This window comes from Prionailurus viverrinus, chromosome B4 (assembly GCF_022837055.1).
Source record: "Prionailurus viverrinus isolate Anna chromosome B4, UM_Priviv_1.0, whole genome shotgun sequence".
NCBI lineage: Eukaryota > Metazoa > Chordata > Mammalia > Carnivora > Felidae > Prionailurus > Prionailurus viverrinus.
The window spans coordinates 10,690,635-10,715,207 of record NC_062567.1 but is presented as its reverse complement, the minus strand read 5'-3'; the positions used below and the strand labels follow the sequence as shown (position 1 = coordinate 10,715,207).

At 42.6% G+C, this 24,573-nt stretch overlaps 2 protein-coding genes across 3 annotated transcripts in view; both read right to left on the bottom strand.

Annotated features, from left to right (window-relative positions):
* Positions 1–24,428, bottom strand: part of HSPA14 (heat shock protein family A (Hsp70) member 14) — a 43,872-nt gene extending 19,444 nt beyond the window's left edge. Inside the window, exons 1-10 of the mRNA XM_047866551.1 lie at positions 24,280–24,428; positions 22,929–23,009; positions 22,773–22,855; positions 14,388–14,436; positions 14,148–14,253; positions 13,021–13,111; positions 12,168–12,272; positions 10,683–10,844; positions 9,608–9,763; positions 3,502–3,604 (exon numbers count right to left, since the gene is read on the bottom strand). Coding sequence (XP_047722507.1) covers positions 3,502–3,604; positions 9,608–9,763; positions 10,683–10,844; positions 12,168–12,272; positions 13,021–13,111; positions 14,148–14,253; positions 14,388–14,436; positions 22,773–22,855; positions 22,929–23,009; positions 24,280–24,336 — 993 coding nt within the window. The 5' untranslated portion in view covers positions 24,337–24,428. The remainder of the gene's footprint in view (positions 1–3,501; positions 3,605–9,607; positions 9,764–10,682; positions 10,845–12,167; positions 12,273–13,020; positions 13,112–14,147; positions 14,254–14,387; positions 14,437–22,772; positions 22,856–22,928; positions 23,010–24,279) is intronic.
* MSANTD7 (Myb/SANT DNA binding domain containing 7) lies at positions 16,236–22,983 on the bottom strand. 2 transcript variants are annotated; one of them, XM_047866560.1, is made up of 4 exons: positions 22,929–22,983; positions 22,773–22,855; positions 20,054–20,782; positions 16,236–19,540 (listed from the first exon to the last, which is right to left on the bottom strand). In XM_047866560.1, exons 3-4 carry the CDS (start codon positions 20,613–20,615, stop codon positions 19,017–19,019), a joined length of 1,086 nt encoding a protein of 361 aa, XP_047722516.1. In that variant the 5' UTR covers positions 20,616–20,782; positions 22,773–22,855; positions 22,929–22,983; the 3' UTR covers positions 16,236–19,016. The 2 variants fall into 2 exon arrangements, with proteins under 2 accessions (XP_047722516.1, XP_047722517.1); XM_047866561.1 differs by lacking the exons at positions 20,054–20,782; positions 22,929–22,983 and having other exon boundaries at positions 22,773–22,860.
* Positions 24,429–24,573: the final 145 nt, after the last annotated feature.

The window sequence follows — 24,573 nt, the reverse complement described above, 5'->3', positions numbered from 1 at the left end:
CTCTCATACACAATAGCCACAAATTCCACAGCACACATAGTGATAACTTAATGTAAATATTGAGAAATGTAAGATTTAAGAAGATCTGAACAGAGGAAGAGATCAACTTCATGGTTAGGAAAACAAAATACCATGAAGTTACACCACCATCCCAAATTATTTTAAAGACTTAATGAAACTAACGAAATCTCAGTGGGATTTTACATAAGAAGCTAAAAAATAACTCTAAAGCTCTCTCAAGAAAGTATGAATAAATGGAGTTTTGAAAAATTGCAATATTAATAATGAATGTTTACACCTACTCAGAAAGTAAATTGTTTCTTGGTGAGCAATTTGGAACGAATATTAAAAGTTTTAAAATTTGGGATTTATTCCTAAATTTTATTCTGCAGGAGTTAAGGATGCTCACAGAGCCACAAAGAGCGCTGTTTATAAAACCAAAGTAACCTGCATAGCCAAAATAAACAATTGGTTTTATATATTAAGGTATGTCAATACCAAAAAATACTATGTAGCTATTAAAGTTGCAGCTGTAGAATGTGGGAGCTTGGTTAAAATTGGAAGGATTAACTACATCAAAGTACTCTTCCATAAGCCCACAAAACCGACCACAAAGAAATCGAAGATATAAGTGCATAATGGCAAAATAAATGAGAGCGAGATCTTGAGTTTGGGATTTCAACAAGATCCGGAAGCTGGAAAAAAGAGGTAACTGTCTTAGACTAGATGAAGTTTGAGAAAACCAGAGAAAGCAAGACGGTTTGACTCTCAGAATCCCTAAGTGGCTCAGGACTTGGGAACAGCGAGCACCACGGAAAGTGAGGGGGAAGCACAGGTGTGAAAGCAGGAGGACCCGTAGGGAGGACACACACGCAGTGAGTCCGCAAGCCCCTCCCCTAAGCCAGAAGGGGGCCACCGGCACCTCCTCCCACACTCAGAGAGGGGGGGCCTGGACCAGGTATGGGTCCGGCCGGGCAGGAGGGGACACCGAAACAGGGTCAGTAAGGGGAAGTGTCCACACTAAAGGACAGGCCAGAAACCAGGCATGTCCTGCTCAAGCAAGAGATCAGAAGAGTGCTCTGACAGAAACAAATCCTGCTGGGAAGAGACCTGCAGACAGGAGGATGAGAAAGGCGATGGGCGCAATGAGGAGTGAAGAAAGAGCTCGGGTCACAGAGGCAGACTGCCTGAGCTCCAGCCCCGGTTTCACGGCGGCTCCAGCACTTACGTGCTTAACCTCTTGGGAAACCATGGTTTCCTCATCTGAACACAGAGACGATGATGCCTACCTCGTGGGGCTGCTGTGAGCATTCACTGTTTTAAGGCGTGTAAAAGTCCAGTCAATCCCTCCTCCCTCTCCATAGGAGGATTTTCCCTCCACACCCACTGCCACTGCCCTGGCGCTGCAGCCCTCTCCGCAGCTGGGGTACGTGTCCCGGCCCCGCTGTCAGGCCTGGCCATGTGTCTAGCTGTGGCCAACGGAATGGGAGTCCACTGAAGCGCACTGTATCTAAGCAGAAGCTTTTTAAAAGCCGTGCATGTTCTCGCAAGCTCTCTCCTTTCCCCTCTGCCATGAGAAATGCCCGTCCCAGATAGCCGCTCCTTCAGCCTGCGGTCACAGAATGAATGAGAAGCCCGTTTTAGAAAACAGCTGTAGCAACAGACCTACAGTCACCTTCAGCTGCCCACCTGCAGCTGGGGGTTGTTTGTTCCTGTAAGGTCAACAAACTAGAGACAACTCCCTTTTGAAGTTCTCGAAAACTTATATTTTAGAAATATCTGGTGAGTGAATCTTTAACAGCATTCTTTATCCAAGGAATGTATTTGATCTGAATTCAGGCAATTGAGAACTGTACCATTTGTGATATCGTGATATCTAAATGTCAGGGCTCTATGACCAGTTAATGAAGGGAGAGAACTTAGGTTAACCGATCACTTATTATGGTACGCGCGATATTTCACTTAACCCTCACAACAACCCTAAAGAAGACTGTAGTATATTACTACATAATACTGCATATTACAGTTAATATTCTGATTATGTAAAGCATTTGTATAAATACATTTTTTAAAAACCGCAAAGATTTAAATAAATACGCAAAGAAAATGAAGTATTTAGGCAGAAGGAAACACAAAATTAAACATTTAAGAGAAAATCCTCTGGTATCAATAAAATACTCAGACTATCTTTCTTCAACAATTCTTTCTTTAAATGATAAGACTCAGAGTCAGGGAGGGAAAATGCCTGTCTTTAGGTACTGCTGATAATGAGTATTAGTTAATGCAACTTTTTCTTTTTAAATTTAAATCCAAGTTATTTACATATGATGCAACTCTGTTAGAAAGTAACTGAAGGTAAAGGTAGTCTTACACTATTTATACTCTTCAACCCAATAATTTTACATTAGGAATCCACCCCAAATATGGTAAAAGCCTATGTTCAAAGGTGGGCATCACTTTTGGGTGATGAGGGGGAGACCCAACCTAGTGTCCACAATAGATCAATGAAATAATCTATGGTGCCTTTCCCTTCCTAGCATATTAAGAATCTATTTAAAATTGTGTTATGAATATTCTACAGTAATATGGGGAAAGGAATTGGTTATAATATTATATAAAGAAAATAAAATTCAAAATCGTACAGATTGGATTAGTTAGAAATGTTCCAAAATACAACAGTGGTTGCCTTTTGGTATTTCCTGCATCTTCTTCTATGAGTATTTTTTTTAAAGGAGTAGAAACAATCTTGGGGGAAAAGGAAATATTAACGATTTGAATATTTTTGAAAGTCTCAAAATACTTTCTTATGCGAGCAGAGAAAAGCGGTCTGGTGTACTGTTAACAGCAAACTTGGGAACTATGCGGTGTAAAATCCTGGCTCAACCGCTAACTACATGATCGCCCAGAAGTTACTCATCATTCTGTACCTCGGTGCGTTCACTGAAAAAATGGGGCTAAATACAAGCACCTGCCTCATAGTGTTGTTGGTGACAATTCAATGAGTTAATCCATGTAAAATACTTAGAAACCGTGCTTGGCACATAGAAAACATGCAAATACCTGTCAGCTTTTGCTTACATATTAAAAAATATTCTGTAGGGGTGCCTGGGTGACTCGGTCAGTTAAGTATCTGACTTCAGCTTGGGTCATGATCTCACAGTTCATAGGGTCAAGCCCACATCCGGCTCTCTGCTCTCAGCATTGAGCCTGCTTCGGATCCTCTGTGTCCCTCGCTATCTGCCCCAACCCCGCTCTCAAAAATAAATAAACATTGAAAAAAATATATACATATTGGAAAGGAGCTATTCTTTTTTGCTAGGAAACTGGTAAATATTTACCACTGGAGCCAATAATAAAAAATTCAATTTTCCTTGCTCATTAACACAAGCTCAGAAAATATTTAAATTAACAAAAATATTATCTTAGTACCAAGGGGCCATTTCCTAAATCCCAAGTCTGAAACTACTCCTAAAATAAATAAGAAAAATATAAAAGTATTACCTTATTGATATCATCTGCTGTAAGTCCACTTTGTTCTAAGAGTTCTCTGATTGCTTCTATACATTTATTAAAAAGTGGAGAACAGAGAAGTTCAAATCTTGCTCTGTAAACATACACACACACACACACAGAGGAAAAAGCAAGGAGAAAGGCTTAATACAATGAAACAAGTTTTCTTGTGAAGGGTAATGCCAAAGCCTAATGTGATGTTTTAAGAACAAGTTTGTAGGGGCACTTGGGTGGCTCAGCCAGCTGAGCCTCTGACTCTTGATTTTGGCTCAGGTCATGATCTCACAGTTTGTGGATTCGAGCTCTACATCAGTGCAGAGCCTGCTTGGGATTCTCTCTCTCCCTCTCTCTGCCTCTCCCCACCCCCTCGCACCCATATATTCTCTCCCTCGCTCAAAATAAATAAATAAACTTAAAAAAAAAAAAAAAAAGAACAGGTTTGTGAACAGAACAAGATATTTAACACCTAGCAGTGAACTCCACAGGGAGAAAACATCTGAATTATTCACCTACAAATGTATGAAGGCATTCAATGTCAAATTCAGTTGGAAGATTCTTACCCATGGCTTACTTGTAAGCTTTCAAAAAAACCTAAAAATAAATAAATACTCAGTGTATGGCATTCCCAACAAAGCCACAGATTCAAATCAAACCATCATTTACAAGCTTTTGCTATTTTTGTATGTTAAAAGTTTAAAAGATTATTTCTCATTATTATTTTTTTTTATAATCTGAGACTATGCTGTACATAAACTTAGTTCTCTTGCTCTGAGAAGCTCGAATGCTAGCATATAATTTTAAGAAAGATCTATGTTTGGGGCGCCTGGGTGGCTCAATTGGTTAAGCGTCTGACTTCAGCTCAGGTCATGATCTTGTGGTCCATGAGTTCGAGCCCTGCATCGGTCTCTGTACTGACAGCTCAGAGCCTGGAGCCTGCTTTGGATTCTGTGTCTCCCTCACTCTCTGTCCCTCCCTCCCCTCACTCGTACTCTGTCTCTGTCTCTCAAAAATAAATAAAAACAATTAAAAAAATTTTTAAAAATCTATGTTTATGAAAAACGCACTCCCTAATTTCATGCTAAGCTTAAATGCAGATAACTGATTTTTATTTTTTGTGCTATCTGTAGATACTGAAATATACTTTACCACTGAAATCTTTGTGATAAAGGCAAAATTTCTTTAATGAAACATTACAAATTCTATTTCATTCCTAATAGATAAGCAGTAATAAACAAATATACACTGAGAACTTGGACTAACTCAGTACTAAGTTAGAAATTCTAGAAACAGAAAAAATACACAACATTCTGCCCACAAAGAGATTTCTGTTCAATTTAATACCTTTCTATCTTTGGGGCTATAGTTTGAAATCTCTCTTAAAAGAGCTAGTGCAGTGCTAATAGAACTTTCTATGAGCCACCAGCCATGTCAGGCTATTGAACACTTGAACTGTGGCTAGTGCTACTGAGGACCTGAATTTTTACTGCTCTTCCTTTTCCCCCTGTGATTTATTTCTAATTAATTAAAATTTAAATAGCCACTGGCTACTGGTTATAGTGTTGGGCACACAGATCTAGAATCTTCAGGAAAGCCCAGGAGGGTGAAGAAGCTAAACTCTAAGGGCCAGATGAGGAGTAAATTTAACCAAATACAGTCAGTAGAATCCTAAAAATAATACTGTAATTCTGGAAATTTTCACTATGTTTCCAAGTTACCTATTAGGTTGTTGAGAGGTCTGAATAGTGAACCATTGGTAGGTATTACTACTGTTAGTAACATGCCAGGCAAAATGATAGGGCAATGTGCTCTCTTTGGACTCTCTCCGGGTAAAGGCATAGTCACTTGAAACCAAGATTTTGGGTTCTGTAAAAGATAAGGGAATTTAAAACAATTTTACGTACATTAAACCTGTGTTCACTAAATATCATGAACACCATCGAAACTTAAAAAGGTTGCCAATGGATGACCAGAGCCAACAAAACCAAGATAGACATGAATCTTCACTAGAGTATGACAGTGACAGTATGGACATCAGGAGTCAAACTAAGCTAGTTTGCCCAGTCCGTAGCTAACACTACACATTCTTACTCTGGAGCTCTGGGCAAGAATGAGACATCTGTTTCAGCTTCCTCATGTGTAAAATACGGAACTTACTTCACGGGCTGTTACCGGGATTTGAGGAGTTAACACGTACTACTACTTAGACTCCTGCTACACTGTGTTCACTAGTAAGTTAAATACCATTGAAACACGTGCAAGCCCCACATCAAATTTAAGCAACAATTTAAGCCTTTCTTTCAAAGACCTAGGATGCTTTTTCACACACTACTCTTTGTAGCTGTAAATAGCAGCGCAAGCAATCACAACTGATGTCATTACTTTGGGAACGTTGGGAACGGTTATTTAGTCTGACAAGAACTACACCTCACAAGTAAACACGGGAGAGCTCTCCTTCTACTGGTGGCTAATAAATCTCAAAAGGACGAACAAAAAAACCCAAGGTGAGAAAATGACACCTAAATATAAATGTATTTGGAATTTTGTTCTTGTTGTTATTTTAATTCTCCATTTTCTCAGCATTAACCCTAATAATTCTCAGGAACCCTCTATAAATTAACAGCAGGGTGCAGCCCAGTGGTTATTAAGGCTTCTTCACAGCATTTTATTACAACTAACTTTTGTCCCCAAGCGACTGATTCAGGGCCCACCTTTCAGCCTAGCCCCGCTGCTGATTCTTTTACAGACCCTGAAAATGACTGTATAACATAACCGCGGCCAACACCACAGCTGACGGAGTTCTGAGGCCAGACAACCGCCACTCTGCTCCACGGGGTTCAGGCCCTGTGCCTCCCCGGGACAGCCGTGCTGCTATGTGGGGACAGCATACTTGCGATGCACTTCACCAGTCGGCTTCGAAACCGTGGGAGATTTCATCACATATTTTTACTCCAGGGGGAGGCATAAAGTTACGTAGAGACGTTATTAATAATTTTATACCTCAGTATCTTACATTTGCTTGATCCATTATTTTAACTTAGAAAAGAAAAACCTAAATATGGTAAAGAAACTACTGTTCTTCATCTTTCATTGTAGGGAGTCAATAGAGTACATGTAAATTTCATGAATCAGGGTGAAAATCTCTCATTTAGAAATACGGAGACAACTCTAAGGAACCAAAAACACTAAGTTAAAAATGGCTGCCTCTGAATCACATAAAGAAATAAAATATTGATATGTACTGCAACATAAATGATCCTTAAAAACATGCTAAGTGATGGAAACCAAACATGGAAGGTCATATACCATATGATTTCCTTTATGTGAAATGTCCAGTGTAGACAAAAACATAAAGAAAGTACATAGGTGGTTGCCAGAGGTTGAGAGTGGTGGGAACAGGAAGTGACTGCTAATGGGTATAGAATTTCTTTTGGGAACGAAAATGTTCTAGAGGCAGAACCAGAAACAGATACTGGTTGGTAATAGTTTCATAAGTCTGTGAATATACAAAAGTCCACAGAACTATACACTTTTATGGTATTTGAATATTTTAATAAAGTCATTAAACAATTTGTTTTTCTTAAATGGGTGGCTCTAATGAAGAGGCTGGGCAGGAGAAAAGTGAGATGACACCAGTCCAGTATCATCAACTCTGCTATCCTATTTCCTACCACCTTTTCCATATCATCTCTGCTGTCATATCCCTCTCAGGACCCATCCTCACGCCCTTACAGTCTCAAAATTCCTCTGCATCGACTCCCTTATACCTCCAAGGTCTTGCTCCCGGGCCCTGGTCACACTGACACCTGAAATGCTAGCCTGCTTCCCATGGCCCCCTTCCCCCCACACTCCTGCCAGAGACACCCTGCCAGCCACATTTTAGACAATGGCGCCTCCTGCTCCCTGCACTTAGGAAGCTCTTTATTACCACCAGGATGGGGCCCTGGCTCCGCAGCAGGCATTCAGAGCCTGGCTGGGTTCATCCTGGCCTCTCCATCCTGAATTCTAATTAGGGTCAGCCTTCACCCAGATGCCGGTCGTGGAGCGCCCCCACCTCCACCCAACACACACAGACGGTGCCACAAAAGGTCAGACCCCTGCTTACAGACCGGTGCAGCCCCCTCACCTCTTGGAGCAAGTGCGTCATCTCTCCCGGACAGTGTCCCTCCCCAGAGCGGAAGGACTCCAGCTGCTCTGTGCCCCAGGGACTCTATGCAGACTGTCTCCCACTTCTCCAGGACTTAGTTGGGCTCAGCTCCCCCAAGGCTTGGAGCCTCCCTAAGCATCTCAGGCCCGTGTCCTGAACCACAGGCGCAGCACCCGCAGGCCATGAGGCCTCGAGCTGACAGAACCACCTTGGAAAGGGGACTGAGAATTCCTCGGGACCAGGGCTTGAACTTGTCCACATTCCCTGCCCAGCAAGCACAGAGCTCACAGGACAGCATCAACCTGAACCAGGCACTGAATACATGAGGTAAGGTGGGAGGAGGAAGGGGGGGTGCTGCCGGCCAAAGGGGCTGCCCCTCTTCCACCTAAACAACACATGGCATCGCCGGGGCTCAGTACTGCGATCAGGCTGGTCGATAATGTGGTTCCAAGTCATAGAAAACTGTCTGAATTCTCCTTGTCTGTGCCCTGAAAGCCTTAAATTTCTGGCCGATTCTTTCTTTATGCAAAGTCTAGCTGCTATAAACTGAGGAACACAAAGCTAGGATGGCAGGAGACAAGCTGGTCACCCCAGGGAACAGGACAGTCCTTCAGGAAAAAGCAGAGGCCCACCTCACCTGGACCTGGGCTGTGGGGAGCCCAGTGACCATCAGAGCTCTCTTCCACAGGCCAGGCAGAGACCTGAGCACACAGAGCCCAGAAGGCCCATGGGTCAACAGCTACCATTCCTTAGGACTGATCCGTAAGGACACTCCAGGAGGCCCACGGCAGATGGCTGCCATCCCACAGGATCAGTAGAGCAGGTGCCTGCCCAGAAGCACTGGATTTGGGTGATTCACCCACACGTGCAATACTATCCAGGCCCAAGTCTGTCAGTTTCCTGATGTGGAGCCCAGACCACAAAGCCCCCAGGTTCCGCGCCTTTGTGCAAGTCCTGAGATCTCTCTGAGGGTACCAAGGCCAACTGGTAGACTCTGTGGATTCCTGGGAGTGTGTCTAAAGCACCAGGATGCCCGCTGGGCCCCAAGAACACTAGGAACTGCGCCCAAACTCAAAGTAGGCAAACGATTCCGCACGTTGTTTGCAACTTAACAAAGCCCAAGTCAGTGCACGCTTAAGGGAAGCGGGGATTGTTCCCCTCCCATGGTCCAGGTCGTCCTTCAGTGCCTCAGGGGAACTTGTACAGACCAGAAACACTCTGGTTCGCAGCTCCCGGCCTCCCACCGGCAGGCCTCCCACCCCTGCAGGCTGGTCCCCTCCGCTCTAGGCTGGCGACTTAGCAAGCTCAGGAGCGCCTCCGTGGGGGGGGGGGGGCTTTGTTTTGCTCCGAAGTTCTGCCTGGCGGTAGGCTCGCTGCGGGGCAGGAGAAACAAAGGCGTGCTGGGCCAGAGGCCCGACCCAGTGCCAGGCCTGTCCTGCAGGGCTCACCGGGGCCGCCCAGCTGGCCCAACGTGGCCAGGAGCCCAGAAGCGGAGGCAGGAGGCGGGAGGGTCGAAGAACCAAGGGGAACGGGGGCGCAAAGCAGACGCAGAAGGGGCAGGCTCGGGATCCGCCCTGATTGCAGGTGCCATGGGCTTCCCGCTCCTTCTCCCAACCCTCCCGGCACTGGAGGGAGGCAGCAGCGGCCCCACCACCTGGGCATTGCCTCATCCCGGCCTGGAATTTTTGTTTGTTTGTTTGTTTGTTTAAATGTTTACTTATTTTTGAGAGAGAGAGAGAGAGACAGAGTATGAGTCGGGGAGGGGCAGAAACGGAGGGCCACAGAGAATCGGAAGCAGGCTCTGAGCTGTCAGCACAGAGCCCAACTCTGGGCTCGAACTCACCAACTGTGAGATCATCACCTGAGCCGAAGTCAGAGGCTTAACCAACCGAACCGTCCAGGCGCCCCTGGAATTTTGTTTTTTAAAGTTCTTTGGACTTCATTCAGTTTTACCTGGACACATTGCAGTCAAAATCTTGACCTTCATATAATGAGTCAAGGAAACAATTGGCACTTCCCAAGGTTGACAAAGAATGCTTTGCAATGTCAGCACTGTTCATCAGCTTCATCATGGCTCGGGCGTTCCCTCTCACATCATGTTTGAAGGATCTGGATTAAAAATATAGTCTCTGAAGTTTAAAAATTACTAGGCCATTTAGAATTATGTAGATAATGCCTACTAGGACAATAAGCCCATACATTAATATTAATATCAGATGTTACTACAGGCTTCAAACCCTCCAAAATCTCTGAAGAAAATTCTTTGCAATTAAAAGAAGGGCCTCCTTAAAAAAAATGAGTAACAAATATATTTGATACTTAGAACTGCTCTATTCTGTGGCCATAATAATAACCAATTGAGCCACCCAGGCACCCCAGTATAGGTCTTTTTGAAACAAGTAAGTAATTACCTCTTTTTCAAGACTTTTTTTACCTAGTCAGTTTAGTCAAACTGATGAAAATACTATTTCAGCCAAATATTTTTTAAGACTGGCAATGTCCGAAATAGAACCTTTATCTATTTGACTCTTGATTTTGAATGGAATAATTACATCTAGTAACAAAACCAAAATGCTGCTTGTGATAGCAGAGTAGTAATTAAATAAACACTCCATAAGACACTAATTCACTGGGATGTGACTGTAACATAAGGTAACCTTCATCAGATCTAAACTTTTAAAAATTGTTCAGAAGGTATTGAGCCCTCAAGTGCTTGTACACTCCTTTATCTAGACATAATAGCAGCACCCGAGGTATTAAGAAATTTAATTGAGACCCACGTTCATGAAGTTCAACATCTGGCAGGCCCTCACACTAAATAAGAAATCCGAGCCCACTGTACTGGACAACTTGCCCTCTGCTTCCCTGCAAATGCCTGGAGAGGACATTGTAACTCTAGACACAAAAATATCCAAAGCACTGAAAAAAACCCCTACATCCTCCTTTGAAGCAAGGCAATTTAAAACCATACAAAAACCCAGAAGAGAAACTTCAATTAAAATATATCATGAAGTCCATTAATATTTACCTCTGAAACTCTGAAGCCAGATACTGTGCTAAGGTTTCTGTGAAATGTGTACCTCCTATGTTATCATCAGTGTTTGTTGAAAGAACACGATATATTCCACTGTTCACTTCCATGACACTGACAGATAAGGATGTTCCTCCAAGTTTAAACACCAAAATATTGCTTAAAAGAAAGAAAATGTAAGTAAGTTATGAGAGAATCACAAAACTTTAAAGGCAGGTTGGACATTGGAAGTCACTTAGTTTAATCCCTTTATGTCACAAATAGTTGATTAGTGCTGAATTAAGCCTGGAACCCCTATATTCTGAATCAAAACCAAAGTCTGTTTTTATTTAGTTGTATATGTAAACTGGATTCTTTTGAGTAACTGGAGTTCAAAACACTAACTTTTCTTTTCGTGGTTATAATGAATCATAACAGAATTAAATACAGAAACTTTATGTGCTAATATTATCCAAGTTACTACTACAATGACACATTCTGTAAAAATCAAACATATGCAAAACTAGAAGCTCATTTCTGATACTCTACATAATCTAATTTCCTACTGATTTATACATACTAACTTCTTTAACTGTGAAATAGTAGTAAGGTGAAACAACTAGGGAAAATATATTAGAAGTTTCAACAACTAAATTAGGAGCATGTCTTACTATTTCATTATCAAAAAACACCTTAAATCCCATGCTGGATTCCCCCCATCTCCTGCCAAGAAAAATGTACATAAAAGACTTACTGTTTCTAAACATGTTTAATAATTGGAATTGGTAGAAAAATTAACAGTGCCTTGGCTTGAGTTGGAATTTGGCTGGGCTTATAAATTTCAAATCCTCCTCCAATAAAGACAAATAATATGAGAGGGGCGCCTGGGTGGCTCAGTCGGTTGAGCGTCTGACTTTGGCTCAACCATGATCTCGTGGTTCGTGGGTTTGAGCCCCGCATCAGGCTCTTTGCTGACAGCTCAGAGCCTGGAGCCTGTTTCAGATTCTGTGTCTCCCTTTTTCTCTGCCCCTCCCCCACTCGCACTATGTTTCCCTCTGTCTCAGAAATAAACAAACATTAAAAAAAAAAAAAAAGACGGTCCGTGAGTTCGAGCCCTGCTTCAGGCTCTGGGCTGATGGCTCAGAGCCTGGAGCCTGTTTCCGATTCTGTGTCTCCCTCTCTCTCTGCTCCTTCCCCGTTCATGCTCTGTCTCTCTCTGTCCCAAAAATAAATAAACGTTGAAAAAAAAATTAAAAAAAAAAAAAAAGACAAATAACATGAGTAATAAGAGGACAGCAAAGTTCAATCTTCCCTCCTGTTATGTCCTTTCTCTGCTCTCCTAGGAAGTCTTTCTCATCTATTTGAAAAACCCCAGGTGAGAGTTTCAATGTCATTTCATCCATAAAGGCTTGGAACCCACTGCTTTATATAATGATCCCCATTGCTATAATCTAAAAATGTTTTCTGCACTGAAAAACTTAAAGCTGCAAATATGGTTTTTACCTTTTTCCAGTGGGGCAGTCTTGTCCAATTCCATAAGCCAGAAGAGCTGCAGATGGTTCATGGATTAACCGCAAAACATTAAACCCAGCAGCTCTGGCTGCTTCCCTGTGGACAATTTGCTTTCAATGAATTTAATATCACAACAGGTTCAAGTATTTTCTTGACAAAAAAAAAATAACGTGCTTATAACGAATAAAGAAAAGTCTCAAAAATGTCCATGCTTCTAAATGTTAGAAAGAGATTAAGACAAATTTGTAATACATTTTGGAATTTTCCAGTTTCTTTAATTTAGGGTCAGTTTTTAACATCCCACAAGTTCAAGTAAATAAAGCAATTATCTGTCCCACAAGCAACTCAGATGACTGCCAAAGTGCCAGATGAAACTCTATCCTCAAAACAAAGGTATACATGCTCATCAATTACATTTTCATAATGACCTATAAAAAATAAACGCAACTTTTTGTTTAGATGTGAAGATCTAATAAGGTGAAGAAATAATTGCAAATATATCTAAAACTGTATATATTTTTATATAATTCCAACATAAACCTTGATTATATGAAAGTAAGGCAAAGCAACTTATAAACATGAACTTAACCCGGTAATTAAAAATATTTCCAATCAAAACAGCTTAATAAGGTACGTCGAATTTTATGTTCTCTTGGCATTACAGATAGGAAATATTAATGATCGTTACTATACTTTTTACCATACTAATTACATATGTAAATATATACATCTGTTTACAAATACAATTTTATTGCCTAAGGTACTTTCAATTACAGTTTTACCTTTTACTACATTGTGATATTATAAAATCTATATTTGCTCTAAGCAAACAAGATAAACTTACCCAAGAGCATTTTTTTGCTTTTCTCCAAAATCAAATGGAACAGTAATGACTACATCATTTGCATCTGAGCCCAATACAGAATGTGCTGTTTCTGTATTAAAAAATAAATAAATAAAAATAAATTCTAATGACACAAGAAAAATGTCATGATACTTTGTGGTTTATTAATTTGTACCACGATCTTCTCACTGTAAAGATTTTCCAATTCACTTATTTGACCACCCCATTCATGTTCTTCTCTGGCTCTCTTAAATTTGTTAAGTTTACTTACTAATTTTGGGAGCGATAGAGACAGCATGAGTGGGAGAGGGGCAGAGAGAAAGGAAGAGAGAAAGAGTCCCAAGGAGGTTGCACACTGCCAGCCGAGAGCCCGAAGGAGGGCTTGAACTCACGAAAACTGTGAGATCATGACCTGAGCCAAAACCAAGAGTCTGATGCTTAACTGACTGAGCCGCCCAGGCGCCCCTCTTCTCTGGCTTTCTTAAATCGTGCAGAACTTTTTGTGGATTTGGAAATCTGTGGACACGGAACCAGATACTTTCCAAAAAGCCTGGCTCTTAGGCTTCAAAGTTTCAACCATCTCCCAAATTAGACTGCTTCCATTAACAGTGAGTCTTTCATGTGTCCATGTGAAGACAAAACAGCATGTTAGTTCAACACACTAGAAGAATGCCTTCCATCCCACAAATTCGTAACAATTCCAGAGGTGAAGTGAGTCTTATCATTTGCTCCCGAATTTCCCAAATTGTTCCACAGCACTGCCACTCGGTTTTGAGTCTTCCTTGGAAGTGTTAATGAGCCAGACCTACTTAATCTACCTAAAGAACTGTTCAAAGAGCACTGTCAATCTTGAGCAGAGAAAGAAACTCTTCACACTTATTTGGCCACTTCAACTTAAGAAGCTGTGAAAATGTGAGCCTGGCCCAACCCATTTACATTACTTCTAAGGAAACCAAAGTCAGGGAAGGTTAGTCAAATAACCAAGGTCACATGGACAGTTAGTGGCACAGTCAGGTCTAGTGTTAGGTCTCCTTAATCTGCTCAATCACCCTGCTTCTCTCCAGATCAAGAAACACCTCTAACTTTTCTTTAAGGTCAACTTTTAAAAGGTCTCTTTTGCTCAATACCTTTCATTTTACTAAATATCAGTCTGGCAACATCTTCTGGGTTAACAAACTTTGTTTCTTCTCCAGTATCTATTTCGTATCGTAACTTTCCATTCTTTTCAATGACCTATAAAGGAAATTGTAGGTGTGTTACATAAGGAATGATTTTAATAAAGATAGAAAGTTTCAAAATAATATAATTGGTTATGACCTTGGCAACGACTTTGTGTAACGGAGAGGTAATAATAGAACCATACTCACTAAACATTTACTTTCCGTGATGTATTTCTGAGCCTGCGGATCATCAGAGCTGTCCGTAAAGATAAAGATAATTATTAAAATCAGTATTGTTGATGAGTAATATTTAAAGAAGACTATATTTTTAATATCACTAAACAAATATAAAAATATAAACAAAATCATGAAGTTGCTTAATATTAACAAATCATGATATAAGTGATAGGATTAAATGGACACAATTATTTAGTGGTTATAGTAATCCTATTAAAGTGTTAACCTGCGTACACACGCACGCACACGCGCGCACACACACACGTGTTAACCTTCATGTTTGGAAGTAAATAGCTCTTATTTGTTCTGATCTTGCTATTAACAGATGCTATACATCTGAGGGTAATTTTTCAGAATATCAATGATTTTATGTCATATATACTCCCATCTGTGATGGTGAAGACTCATCACGGACAATCACTGAGATAAAAAGGACGAAAAGAAAGATGTCAAAGTAAGGGCAGACCAGAATACCTAACACCATCTTTGTTCCTTGGCTCATGAACATGAATCAACACCCAAAGCAAAAAACAGAAAACAAAAAAACAAAAAACTGAGCTAAAGTGTGAATGTTCTATGTGGAAAGGTGCAGCGTACTGCAAGTAGACAGATCTATAACGTCCTACCCAAAGTAGGTATTAGATCAATGTGTACGGCAATGAAAAATTAGAACAATGGATATGATGTTGCTCAAAATACCAATTTGTGCAGACTAAAAAATGTTTTCACGTGTATTACCTCACTTGCTCTTCACAACACCTCAGTGGGGTTAATTTGGCAGGTATTATTTTGGAGGTAATAGTTCACAGAGAGTCAATGCCTTATAAGTTAATAAGGAACAGTTGGTACTTGATTCCAGGCTTCTCTATCAGGCTGGTGTTGTTTACATCTAACCGGCTGCCTCCCAGTTACAAGGTAAATGACTAAAGTACCTCTGCCCCTTTGGGCAGTGACAGGAGTCCTTGATTCTTGCTATAATTTCATCTAGAAATTAAAGGAAACCCTTCCACTTTAACCCTTCTTCCAAGGGGTTGCAACTATTCCATTCAGAGACCAGTCTTTAAAAAGAGGAGTTGAAAATTAATAGCGACTAACTGCTGAAGTTATTGGGCATCCAAAGACCCTAACCTGCATAAATAAGAGGAAGACAGAAGGGTTTAAATGACTAATTCGGCTTAGAACTGTCTAGAACACTTGCAGATTCCTCACACTTCTTCTCTACCACCTAAAAACTGCTAAGAGAGGAAACAGATTAAGTAAGTAGCTTGCCCAAAGTCCCATGGTTAATTCGTGGCAGAACTGACTGGAATCCAGATCTTTAATACAAAGTTTAGTATTCTTTTCTCTAAGCCCTCTTTTCCTCCCTTTCTCTAAATCCGGTATTTCGACTGGATCCTGGATAACTATTTTAAGAGTACGCCAAAAAAAAGATGAAGTGTGCCCATACTTATTTATTTGCACCAATACCATTTCAGCATGACACTTACCAGTTGTTCTCTTTAGAACAAGCGTTGTGGTCAACCAGGACAATTTATCCTGTTATCTATCCATCCTGTAAGCTACCCAAGTCAAGATAGTTCGTTGCCAAAAAGCCTATATTATGGAATCTATAGACATTTTAGAAATGGAAAATTATTTCTCAACTCCCCTGCGAAGAGGGCCCCTCTCATGTGAGGACAGAAAGCACACGAAGCTCTCAGGGTCGTATGAAGGCGAGACCCTGGAGATTAGCTAGTAGAGAAGCAGAAAGCAGAGAGTGGAGGTGACGACAAATGGTCGTGGATATCGCCAGAAAGTAGCGGACTGACCACAAGTACATCCAAGTAAAAACTTTATTTGTCCACACCAGGATTAAATCACTTAACAGAAACACAAAGGGTGGTGGGAGGTTGGCATACACAGCACCTCATTTACATCCCGGTCTTCAGGAGGCAGAGTGTTAACCCCACCGTCGTACCACAACCTTTACAAGCACTGCCGCTTTCTCTTCCTCGTCCTTCCTTAAATGTCTCTTGCACCATCAGCAGACTGTCGGAGCTGGCACAGAGCAGCACTCATGTGCTCCAGGGCGGTCTTCCCCATCACTGTCACAAGACAGTGCCTTCCACATCTGAAAGCGTTTTTACATTCATCTGTTCATCTGGCCCTCACCACACTCCCGCGAGGTAGGTAGGAGGGTTGTTTGTCTCTCCCTCTGTGGGTGAGGAATGGGAGTCACAGAGCGGTAAGGTGACCTGCCTAAGGGTGGGCAGGCACGAACGGCGGGGCCCAGAGCCTAGGCAGGGTTTCTGAGCTTGTTCTCTTTCAATGAGAATGGCCTCCTCTTAACAGTATTTTCTTTTTCTGTTTATTTCATTAAGAACTTTCCTTTTCTTCTCACATTAAAGTTATTTCACCCAAAAGATTTTCACAGTACTACCTCCTAAGTTTAGCTCCACTCCTGTTCTGTAGCACTTATCTCAAATAAAGCCCTGCCTACGTACTTTGCTACCATTAATAGGTTAATAGAGTACAGGCCTAACTCTCCTTTGAGTACTTCCCTGTTTTTCCAGAAAGTCTATGTGCTTATATTAGTGTTACCCAGTTAAAACAGACACATACAAAGGCCTAAAACAATGGAGAAAATGCACACACATATATATCCGTTTCACTGCCTTAATATGGGCTTCTTTAAAGCAAGGAACCTACGTCTGGTGTGGTGCTTATGTAAGTGGAGTATATTAATAAATATTAATACCGTAGAATGCTCTCTTAAAATACAACTGTTACCAGTATTTCAAACATACAATATGCTACTGTGACTGAAAATATTACAATTAAAAGTTTACTCTGCCTTTTTCTTGTTATGTCACTTATAGAATTGTTTTAGAACTAGAAGGTACTAGAAAAGTCATCTAGTACAAATCATTTTAAAGAAATTGAGGCACCAAAAGGGCAAGTCACCTGCCCGAGGTCACACACCGTGACAGGGTTAGAATCCAGTGCTCTAGCACATCAGCTGCCTTCTACACGCATCGCCCGTTCGTCAGTGCAGCTTGCCTGCCTCCGACTCACGCTCTGGCTATATTCCTAGTGTTGTTTCGACTCTTTCTCCACCCACCTGCATTTCCAGCACATAGGTAAGCACCCAAGCCTACAAAATATAAAACAAAACCTCTTCAAATATGCCTGCACTTGTTTTTTTCAGCCTGTAGACTGGAGGAAAGCCTTTTAAATTCCAAGGCTCTTATTTGTATTTCCTGAAAGTACTAAGCAAACCACTTAAAAGCTTTGAAGTTTGTTGGTTTCATGACAGCCAATAATGGCATTCTTTCTAAGGTAAATTGGAAGTATGGCTCAACGTCTTCGTATCTCCTAAAGGAAGCGTGGATGTTTTGGGGGAAAGGAGGACGTATTTATTGAGGGCTTTGTGCTTAAAAGGAGTCATCTACTGCAGGCGGTCTTTATCCACACCATCCTCAGTTGTTCCCGCTGTCCTCTTCCACCACAGGCCATTAACACGGTGAACTTTTGTCTACACTGTATGAGAAAAAGTGACTTTGCAAAGTTCCCCAGAAGCAAAGTCTTCTAGGGCTTGCCTCTGTAACATACTAGACAGAAAAAAGGCTAAAAGAAAGGAATGAAATTAGCTGAAAGCACTTGGAAAACAGATTCCAAATTGTTTCCACATGTTATTCCAAGTGACACCCTAAACCTGAAGACATGTAATTATGTATATTAGGGACCCAAATAATATGGAATGCAAAGAATTTACTTACATTTAATATTTTATAAAACAGCCAATACCTCATCATATCGAAGACCATATGAATCGTAACACACAACTGTAGCTCCCTGTCCGTTCTGATTTATATCCTTAGAGTGGTAAGACACTAAAAACCAGTGAAAGGGAAGGAAAGCTGGTTTGACCATTGAGTGCTTACTAGTAAGTATGTCATAGACACAGCAGTGAAAATATAAGAGATAAAGGTATAAACACATGGATCTAGATCAGTCTAATGAGCCAGAGAGGGATTAAAAAAATGAAAACCTTACACTTCTAAGAAGCAGTCAAGTTAAACTGGTAAAGATTCAAGCAATGAGGTCACGGCAGACACAATTCTTTGTCAACTAACGTGCCTCACCCGAGCCGTACCTCGGCCAAGGTCATATGCATTAATAACTTACATGTATATAGTGTGTAGTGCTTTTAAACTTTTAAACCCTTTCACATCTACTAGCCATTGGGTCCTCACAACAACCCTGTGAGGTAGGCAGGTCAGGAGTTATTACCGGGCCCCCATACAGATGAGGAAACTGGTGTCGAGGTAAACTAAACTGCCCCACGCTAGCAGCGAGGCCGCAGCTAACCCCCTCTCTGGTCTCGACTCCATCTGTTCTGTCAGACCACTCCTCGCATACCCGAGAGGTCTTCCAATTCGTGAAGAAGCTTGGAAAAGCAACTAGCTCATATGTTCCCGCTACTCTGCATATTAATGGTTCATCCGCTTTTTCTTTCCTTTATTCCTAAGGACGTGTAAAAGGAGCCAGGGTACCAAAAGGCAGGTGCTGGAACTGGGCTTCTACCAGTTTAGGAAACAGCCTCTTTGTAATCAATTCTTAACTTTTGGTATTCGAAATTAACCTCTGAAGCAATTTTTCGAGCCCTAGCTGAAAAGCACCGGTGGCCTCTTCCACCGCCGTGGCCAAGCGTCTGACTGCGATCACGGCATCCCTGCGGAGCTCGTTGGCAGTGTCTTGCTGAGCACTGGCCTCCTCACCAATAGCAATCAGCCTGTCCAATTTTTCTTCCTCACGCTTTGAAAGTTCTCGTGCCAACCTCCTGTTTTCTGCCAACTCGGCCGCAATAGTCCTGGCCACTGACCGCCTTCTTCGCCTCGCCCACCGTGGAGGGGGCTCACCGGTCAAAGGCCTATCTCCACCAGAAACAAAAGGAACTGTGGAGGAGGAGACCGGAGGCCGCGGTGCGGAGGCCACCCCAGGAGTGTTTCGGCTGGTGCTGGCGCACGGACTGGGCTCACCGGACACACCCAGGCGGGTCATGGGGCTGCTCTGACAGGGAGCAACCGCACCTCTGAAAAGGTGGTGGGAGCTGCTGTAGCTGGGGGTCCCTTGAGAGCACCCTGAAAAACAAAGCAACAACGTTGCAAAGAGGACATTCCTGCTAGGGGAATGCTTGGAGCCAGCAGCGGAGTTGAGAAGACAGTTACAAAACTAAGGCTGGAAAGGCCTCTTTCCACCAGGGACTGGGAAGATCTCAATTCCTTAATCTGGACACTTTGGCCAATTGCAGTCTTACCTCTAAAACCTCCCTGTTGCCTTCCTGAACCCTTTTCCACATAGCCAGCCAGCCCCATCTCTAGTCACGAATTCCTACACACCCACTATAAATAATGGCAAAACTAGTCTGGTTCTAAAGAATACTTCGTCCACATTTAAAAAGTTCTAATACCTTAGATACTTAAGGTCATTGCTTTTAAAAACCTGGAGCCCTTTATCTGACCACGAGGCTTAAAAAATAAGAGGGCATGGGGCAGAAATGGAGACAATGTTGAAGAGAACACCATCCAAACATATCCTGCTGTTTAGAACCGAGTGACTCTGGCACCCCGATCCTTCACATGCTTGGGAGTTACCTGCACCCGAGGATTCATCCCAGGAGTCCTCAAGGTCACTGGTTTCTCGCATCTGGTCACTGATTCTCAGTTGACAATCCTCATCTGATTCCTTAACTGTTTTCAAGATAGGCTGATGATCTGCTGCCTGAGTCCTTTTTGCTCTGAGAATGCTGGGTCCCTCTTCCCCTGGGGTGTCAGAGGCCACTAAGTTCTGATCACAGTGCTTGGCCCAAGTAGTGTCCTCCATTAAGTTGTCTGGGTCAGTCACTATCTGATTTCGGAGAAGCTGATCCAATGTATCATAAAACGGACAGTGCGGCGGATCCCCCACACTCGTGGCATGGGCAACGTACGCCTTTAAATATAACGCCTTCAGAACTTTAAACTTGGAGCGGCACTGACGTTCGGTGCGGCGGAAGCCTTCCTGCTGCATTCGCTTAGACACAGCCTGATAGACATCTGCATTATGATGCACAGTCTGGAGGCGTTGAATATACTCTGCCTCGCCTAGTATGGAGAGAAGCGTTCGTGTCTCCTGTCTGGACCACCGGATGCCCGCACTGCTATTGGAACTGGCCATAGTGGACTGGGAAGGAAGATTAGCTGTGGGAAGCTCCTGGGCAGCAAGGTGCAAATCTGAAGGTGTGGGGAAGCTCTGTGTGCTCTCAGTGTATTTCCAGGAGCCAGCCGATTCTTCCCTCTCAGGGCTAATTGTTGAGAAGCCAGGTCCAAGGACCGCATTTCTGGCTGGAAGGCCACAGGGGAATGAGAGTTACAGAGAGGGTCGTGAGGATAATCGTGGCAGCAAGTTAAGTGGTGCTCCCTGTAAGTACGGTGCAAACAGGCAGGATGCCAAGACTAAGAAAGCCCAACTTTGGGAGTTTGCCCAGGACAGGTACCGGACCAGGGGCTTCAAGGGGTCTTATTGGCTTGATAAAAGGGGACTGGCTCCTCCACAAAAGACAGAATGCTTCTAAGGCCAAGACCTGGTACAAGTGCACATCTGTAAAAATCACCTTGTGTTCTAAGTAGACTGAGGGCAGAACATGTGGACCAGGACGCAGCTCACTCTAGAGAAGTGCGCGCAGGATCATGGTGTAACAGCAGGTCTGAAGAGCGCTCACCCTTTACTAGCCCTGGGGCTATATAATACCCATCTGACTGTCACCACTGCACTTTGTTAAAAGGTTAACTTGGGGGGCGAGAAAAGTACACTTAAGTTGTTCCTGACAATACAAAGATGTTGCATGATATGGCAGAAGACAACCATATCATTACTCTGATCATCTGCCCTAAAAAAGGGCTACCAGGACAAAGATCTACTGAAATGTTCTGTATCTGGATCGTATCAATGTCAGTATCCTGGTTGTGCCCCTGTACTATAGTTTTCCAAGATGTTACCATCGAGAGAAAGTGGTAAATCCAGTAATATATTGGATTTCTCTGTTATTACTTCCTACAACAGTATGTAAATCTACAATGATCTCAAAATAAAAAGTTTAATAAAAAAAAAAAAAAAGCCCTATTTTGGCTGCTTATAGCGAATCTAGCTTCAAGGCCCATGTACGGCTCCCCGCCTTTTTAGAGGTTTTTTTTTAACTTGCAAGTTTTTGACACCAGCTTTCTATCAACACATAAATGGATATGGGAATATATTTATCATCACAAAAATTTTAATTCTCTCTAAAATATTATCATTTTTGACTTCGTGCATAAATACCCTAAGGGGGAAAAATAATTATCAAGTTCAGCTTAAATACATGTAAGGGATAATAAAAAAAAATACCTATACATATAAAAGAAATAAATATTAGATTTAATCCATAACCCTCGAATCCTAAGATCAACACAGGACATTTCTACTTAAACTCTCAGAAGTAGAAAGAACCTGAGGCTAAGTTAGAAGTCCTGAACCACAGTCCTATCTAGCTCACCCCTCTAACTGAGTAATACTGTAACTTCTACGTGTCTTGATTTTCTCATCTACAAATGGGAAGAAATAAAACCTGCCCTTCCAATCTTTTAGGGATTTGAGAGGATTAAATAATAGATGTGAAAGCACTTTGAAAATTTAAAAACACTGTATCAAGTATTACTACTCCAGTGAAAATGAAAACCTCTAATTATTATGTCAATCTATAATTCGAGGAGACAGAAGTCTGGAGAAGCAAGCCTCTTTAATCTTTTAATTAAAGTTACAACAGATGATTAACCTGATTCTTAAGATGTTAATTAAACTGTTTCTTTAATGATTAAATTCATAATGCAGCTGGAAAAGTTAGTTCCCAGAAAGTGTCACAAAAGGACCCGAGGAAGAAAATCATAGCTTCTATATACATTATGACCAACTGTAATAGATTTTGCAAAATTCGACTTCAGTACAGAAAAATCTTCAAATTCCCACAAAATCTTTCAAATTCTTTCAGTGATGTAAAAAGGTGAAAAGTCCAAACTACCACTTCTAAATGACACAAATTATCAAACTATATGAATGTTGGCATTCATCAATAAGAACAGACCAGTCAGCAAGAAACAAATATCTGAGTGAATCCCATCCTTGATAAGATTCAACACTAATTATCAAAAGAAAGAGCCTACTTGGGATAATCTCTGAAATGACTCAATCATAAAAAGCAACAGAAAACCAAACTGGTGTTTCCAGTTTCATTGCACATTATGTTTAGAATGTATAAATACATTTTCTTCCCATATGTAAGATTATTATTTTATTCCGTACCTTCTGCCAAGGATCTGCTTTACTTTCATTACTGTATTTGAAATATTTCTTATTCTACTTTGTTTTGCTGCCAATCCAACAACCTGAAAAAGAGCAGTATATTACAATGCATGTAATTCTGCTTATTTCAAAATACAAAAATGAGGGAAATAGTACCTCTTCATTTTCTGTGTAAGCAACTACAGCTGGAGTAACTCTGTCACCTGCATCATTTGCAACCACATCAGCCCGGCCATCCTGGAAAAAAAAAATAGAACTCTATTAGGTCTTTTGAAAACAAAACACATATAGACATATACAGATAGATAGATAGATAGATAGATAGTCCCATCAGACATATGTGGACCAGTGTTATCTTGCCACATGCGTAGATAGAAAAATCGTTACATCAATATTTTAAATTTGTAGATTCAATGGCCGTTATTAATTTCCTAGATTTTATACAAGGTCAATGTTCCACAAAGAACTGCCTCATTTTTTCCATACAGTCGATAAATGGATCAAACATAATAATCTTTCTATATACAATAACAAGCCTTATGACATCACCCTTTCTAGTTTTCGTTCTTCCCCGACAGGTACATCTTTCTTCCTTTTTCTACGTATGATGAAGTAGCACTAAATCTCTTTGGTTTTCCTTCCAAGTTACTTGACATTTACGTGCCAGACTAGTATTAGGGGAGTTGGTTATTATTGTTCCTCTCGCCTCCCCACTGATGCCAAGAAGCTACAACTCCTTGTTAAGCTCTCTCATTCAAGAAAGGTCAAGTAGAGCATGCCACCAACTCGATTCACACGCTTCGAGGGATTAGCAACTCCAGTTTCAGATCGCGACCACCCGGTCCTTTCGCGGCAAACATTCAGAAGCCGCCGGTGTGTCGGACGTTCAGGCCCACCTCCGGCCCTCCAGTGTCCTGGAGATCCTCGAGACCCCTCCCGGCCTCCGGCAGCCCTGAGGTCTCTGGGACGGCCCCTCTCCGGCTTCCCTGCAGCCCTGATGTCCCCGAGACCTCCCAGGCCTCAGCTGCCCAGACGTCCCCGGGACCGCCCCCTCCGGGTCTCCGGCGGCCCTGACGTCTCCAGGACCGCCCCTCTCCGCGCCTCCTGTGGTCCTGATGTCCCCGAGACCCTCCGGGCCACCTGCGGGCCTGACGCCCCGGGGACCAGCCGTCCCCGAGATCCCTCTGGGCCTCCAACGGCCCTTACGTCCCCAGGACCGCCCCCCACCAGGCCTTTTGCGGCCGGGACGTTTCCAGACCCCGCGCGCCCACGTCGTCACAACCGTCCGCCAGGACGCAGTGGACTTTCCGGAGGAGCTGCGGATGACGAGGCCGGTCCGCCCGGCGCTTCGCCTCCAAACTTGCCCCCAGTAATGTCTCTCCACGCGACATTCCTAGGCCGGCGACACGCCGTTCACAAACCCCGCAGGAGATCAAAGGACTTGGCTCCGCACCGGGAGAACTGGGTGGCCGACATTAATCACAAACCAGCTCCCCCAGGCCCTCACCTTATAGACGGCCACACAGGCTGAAGTGCAGCCCAGGTGAACTCCGATGGCCGCCATGAGGCGGCAGATACGGCGGCAGCAGTAACGAGTGGTCCCCCTGTGCCAACAGCTCCCGGCCTCCGAACAGCCCCATCAGGCACCGCGGAAATTTCACGTTCCCGCCCGCCCACTGCGTCCCGTCCATCCGCCCCGGCCTCCCGCGTCGCCGCCAATCAGCGTGAAGGTTTAGCCTTTCCTCTCGGACTGTCTGCGAATAGCTTCAGTGCGTCCCCCAATCCCCCGCCCTACCGGAAA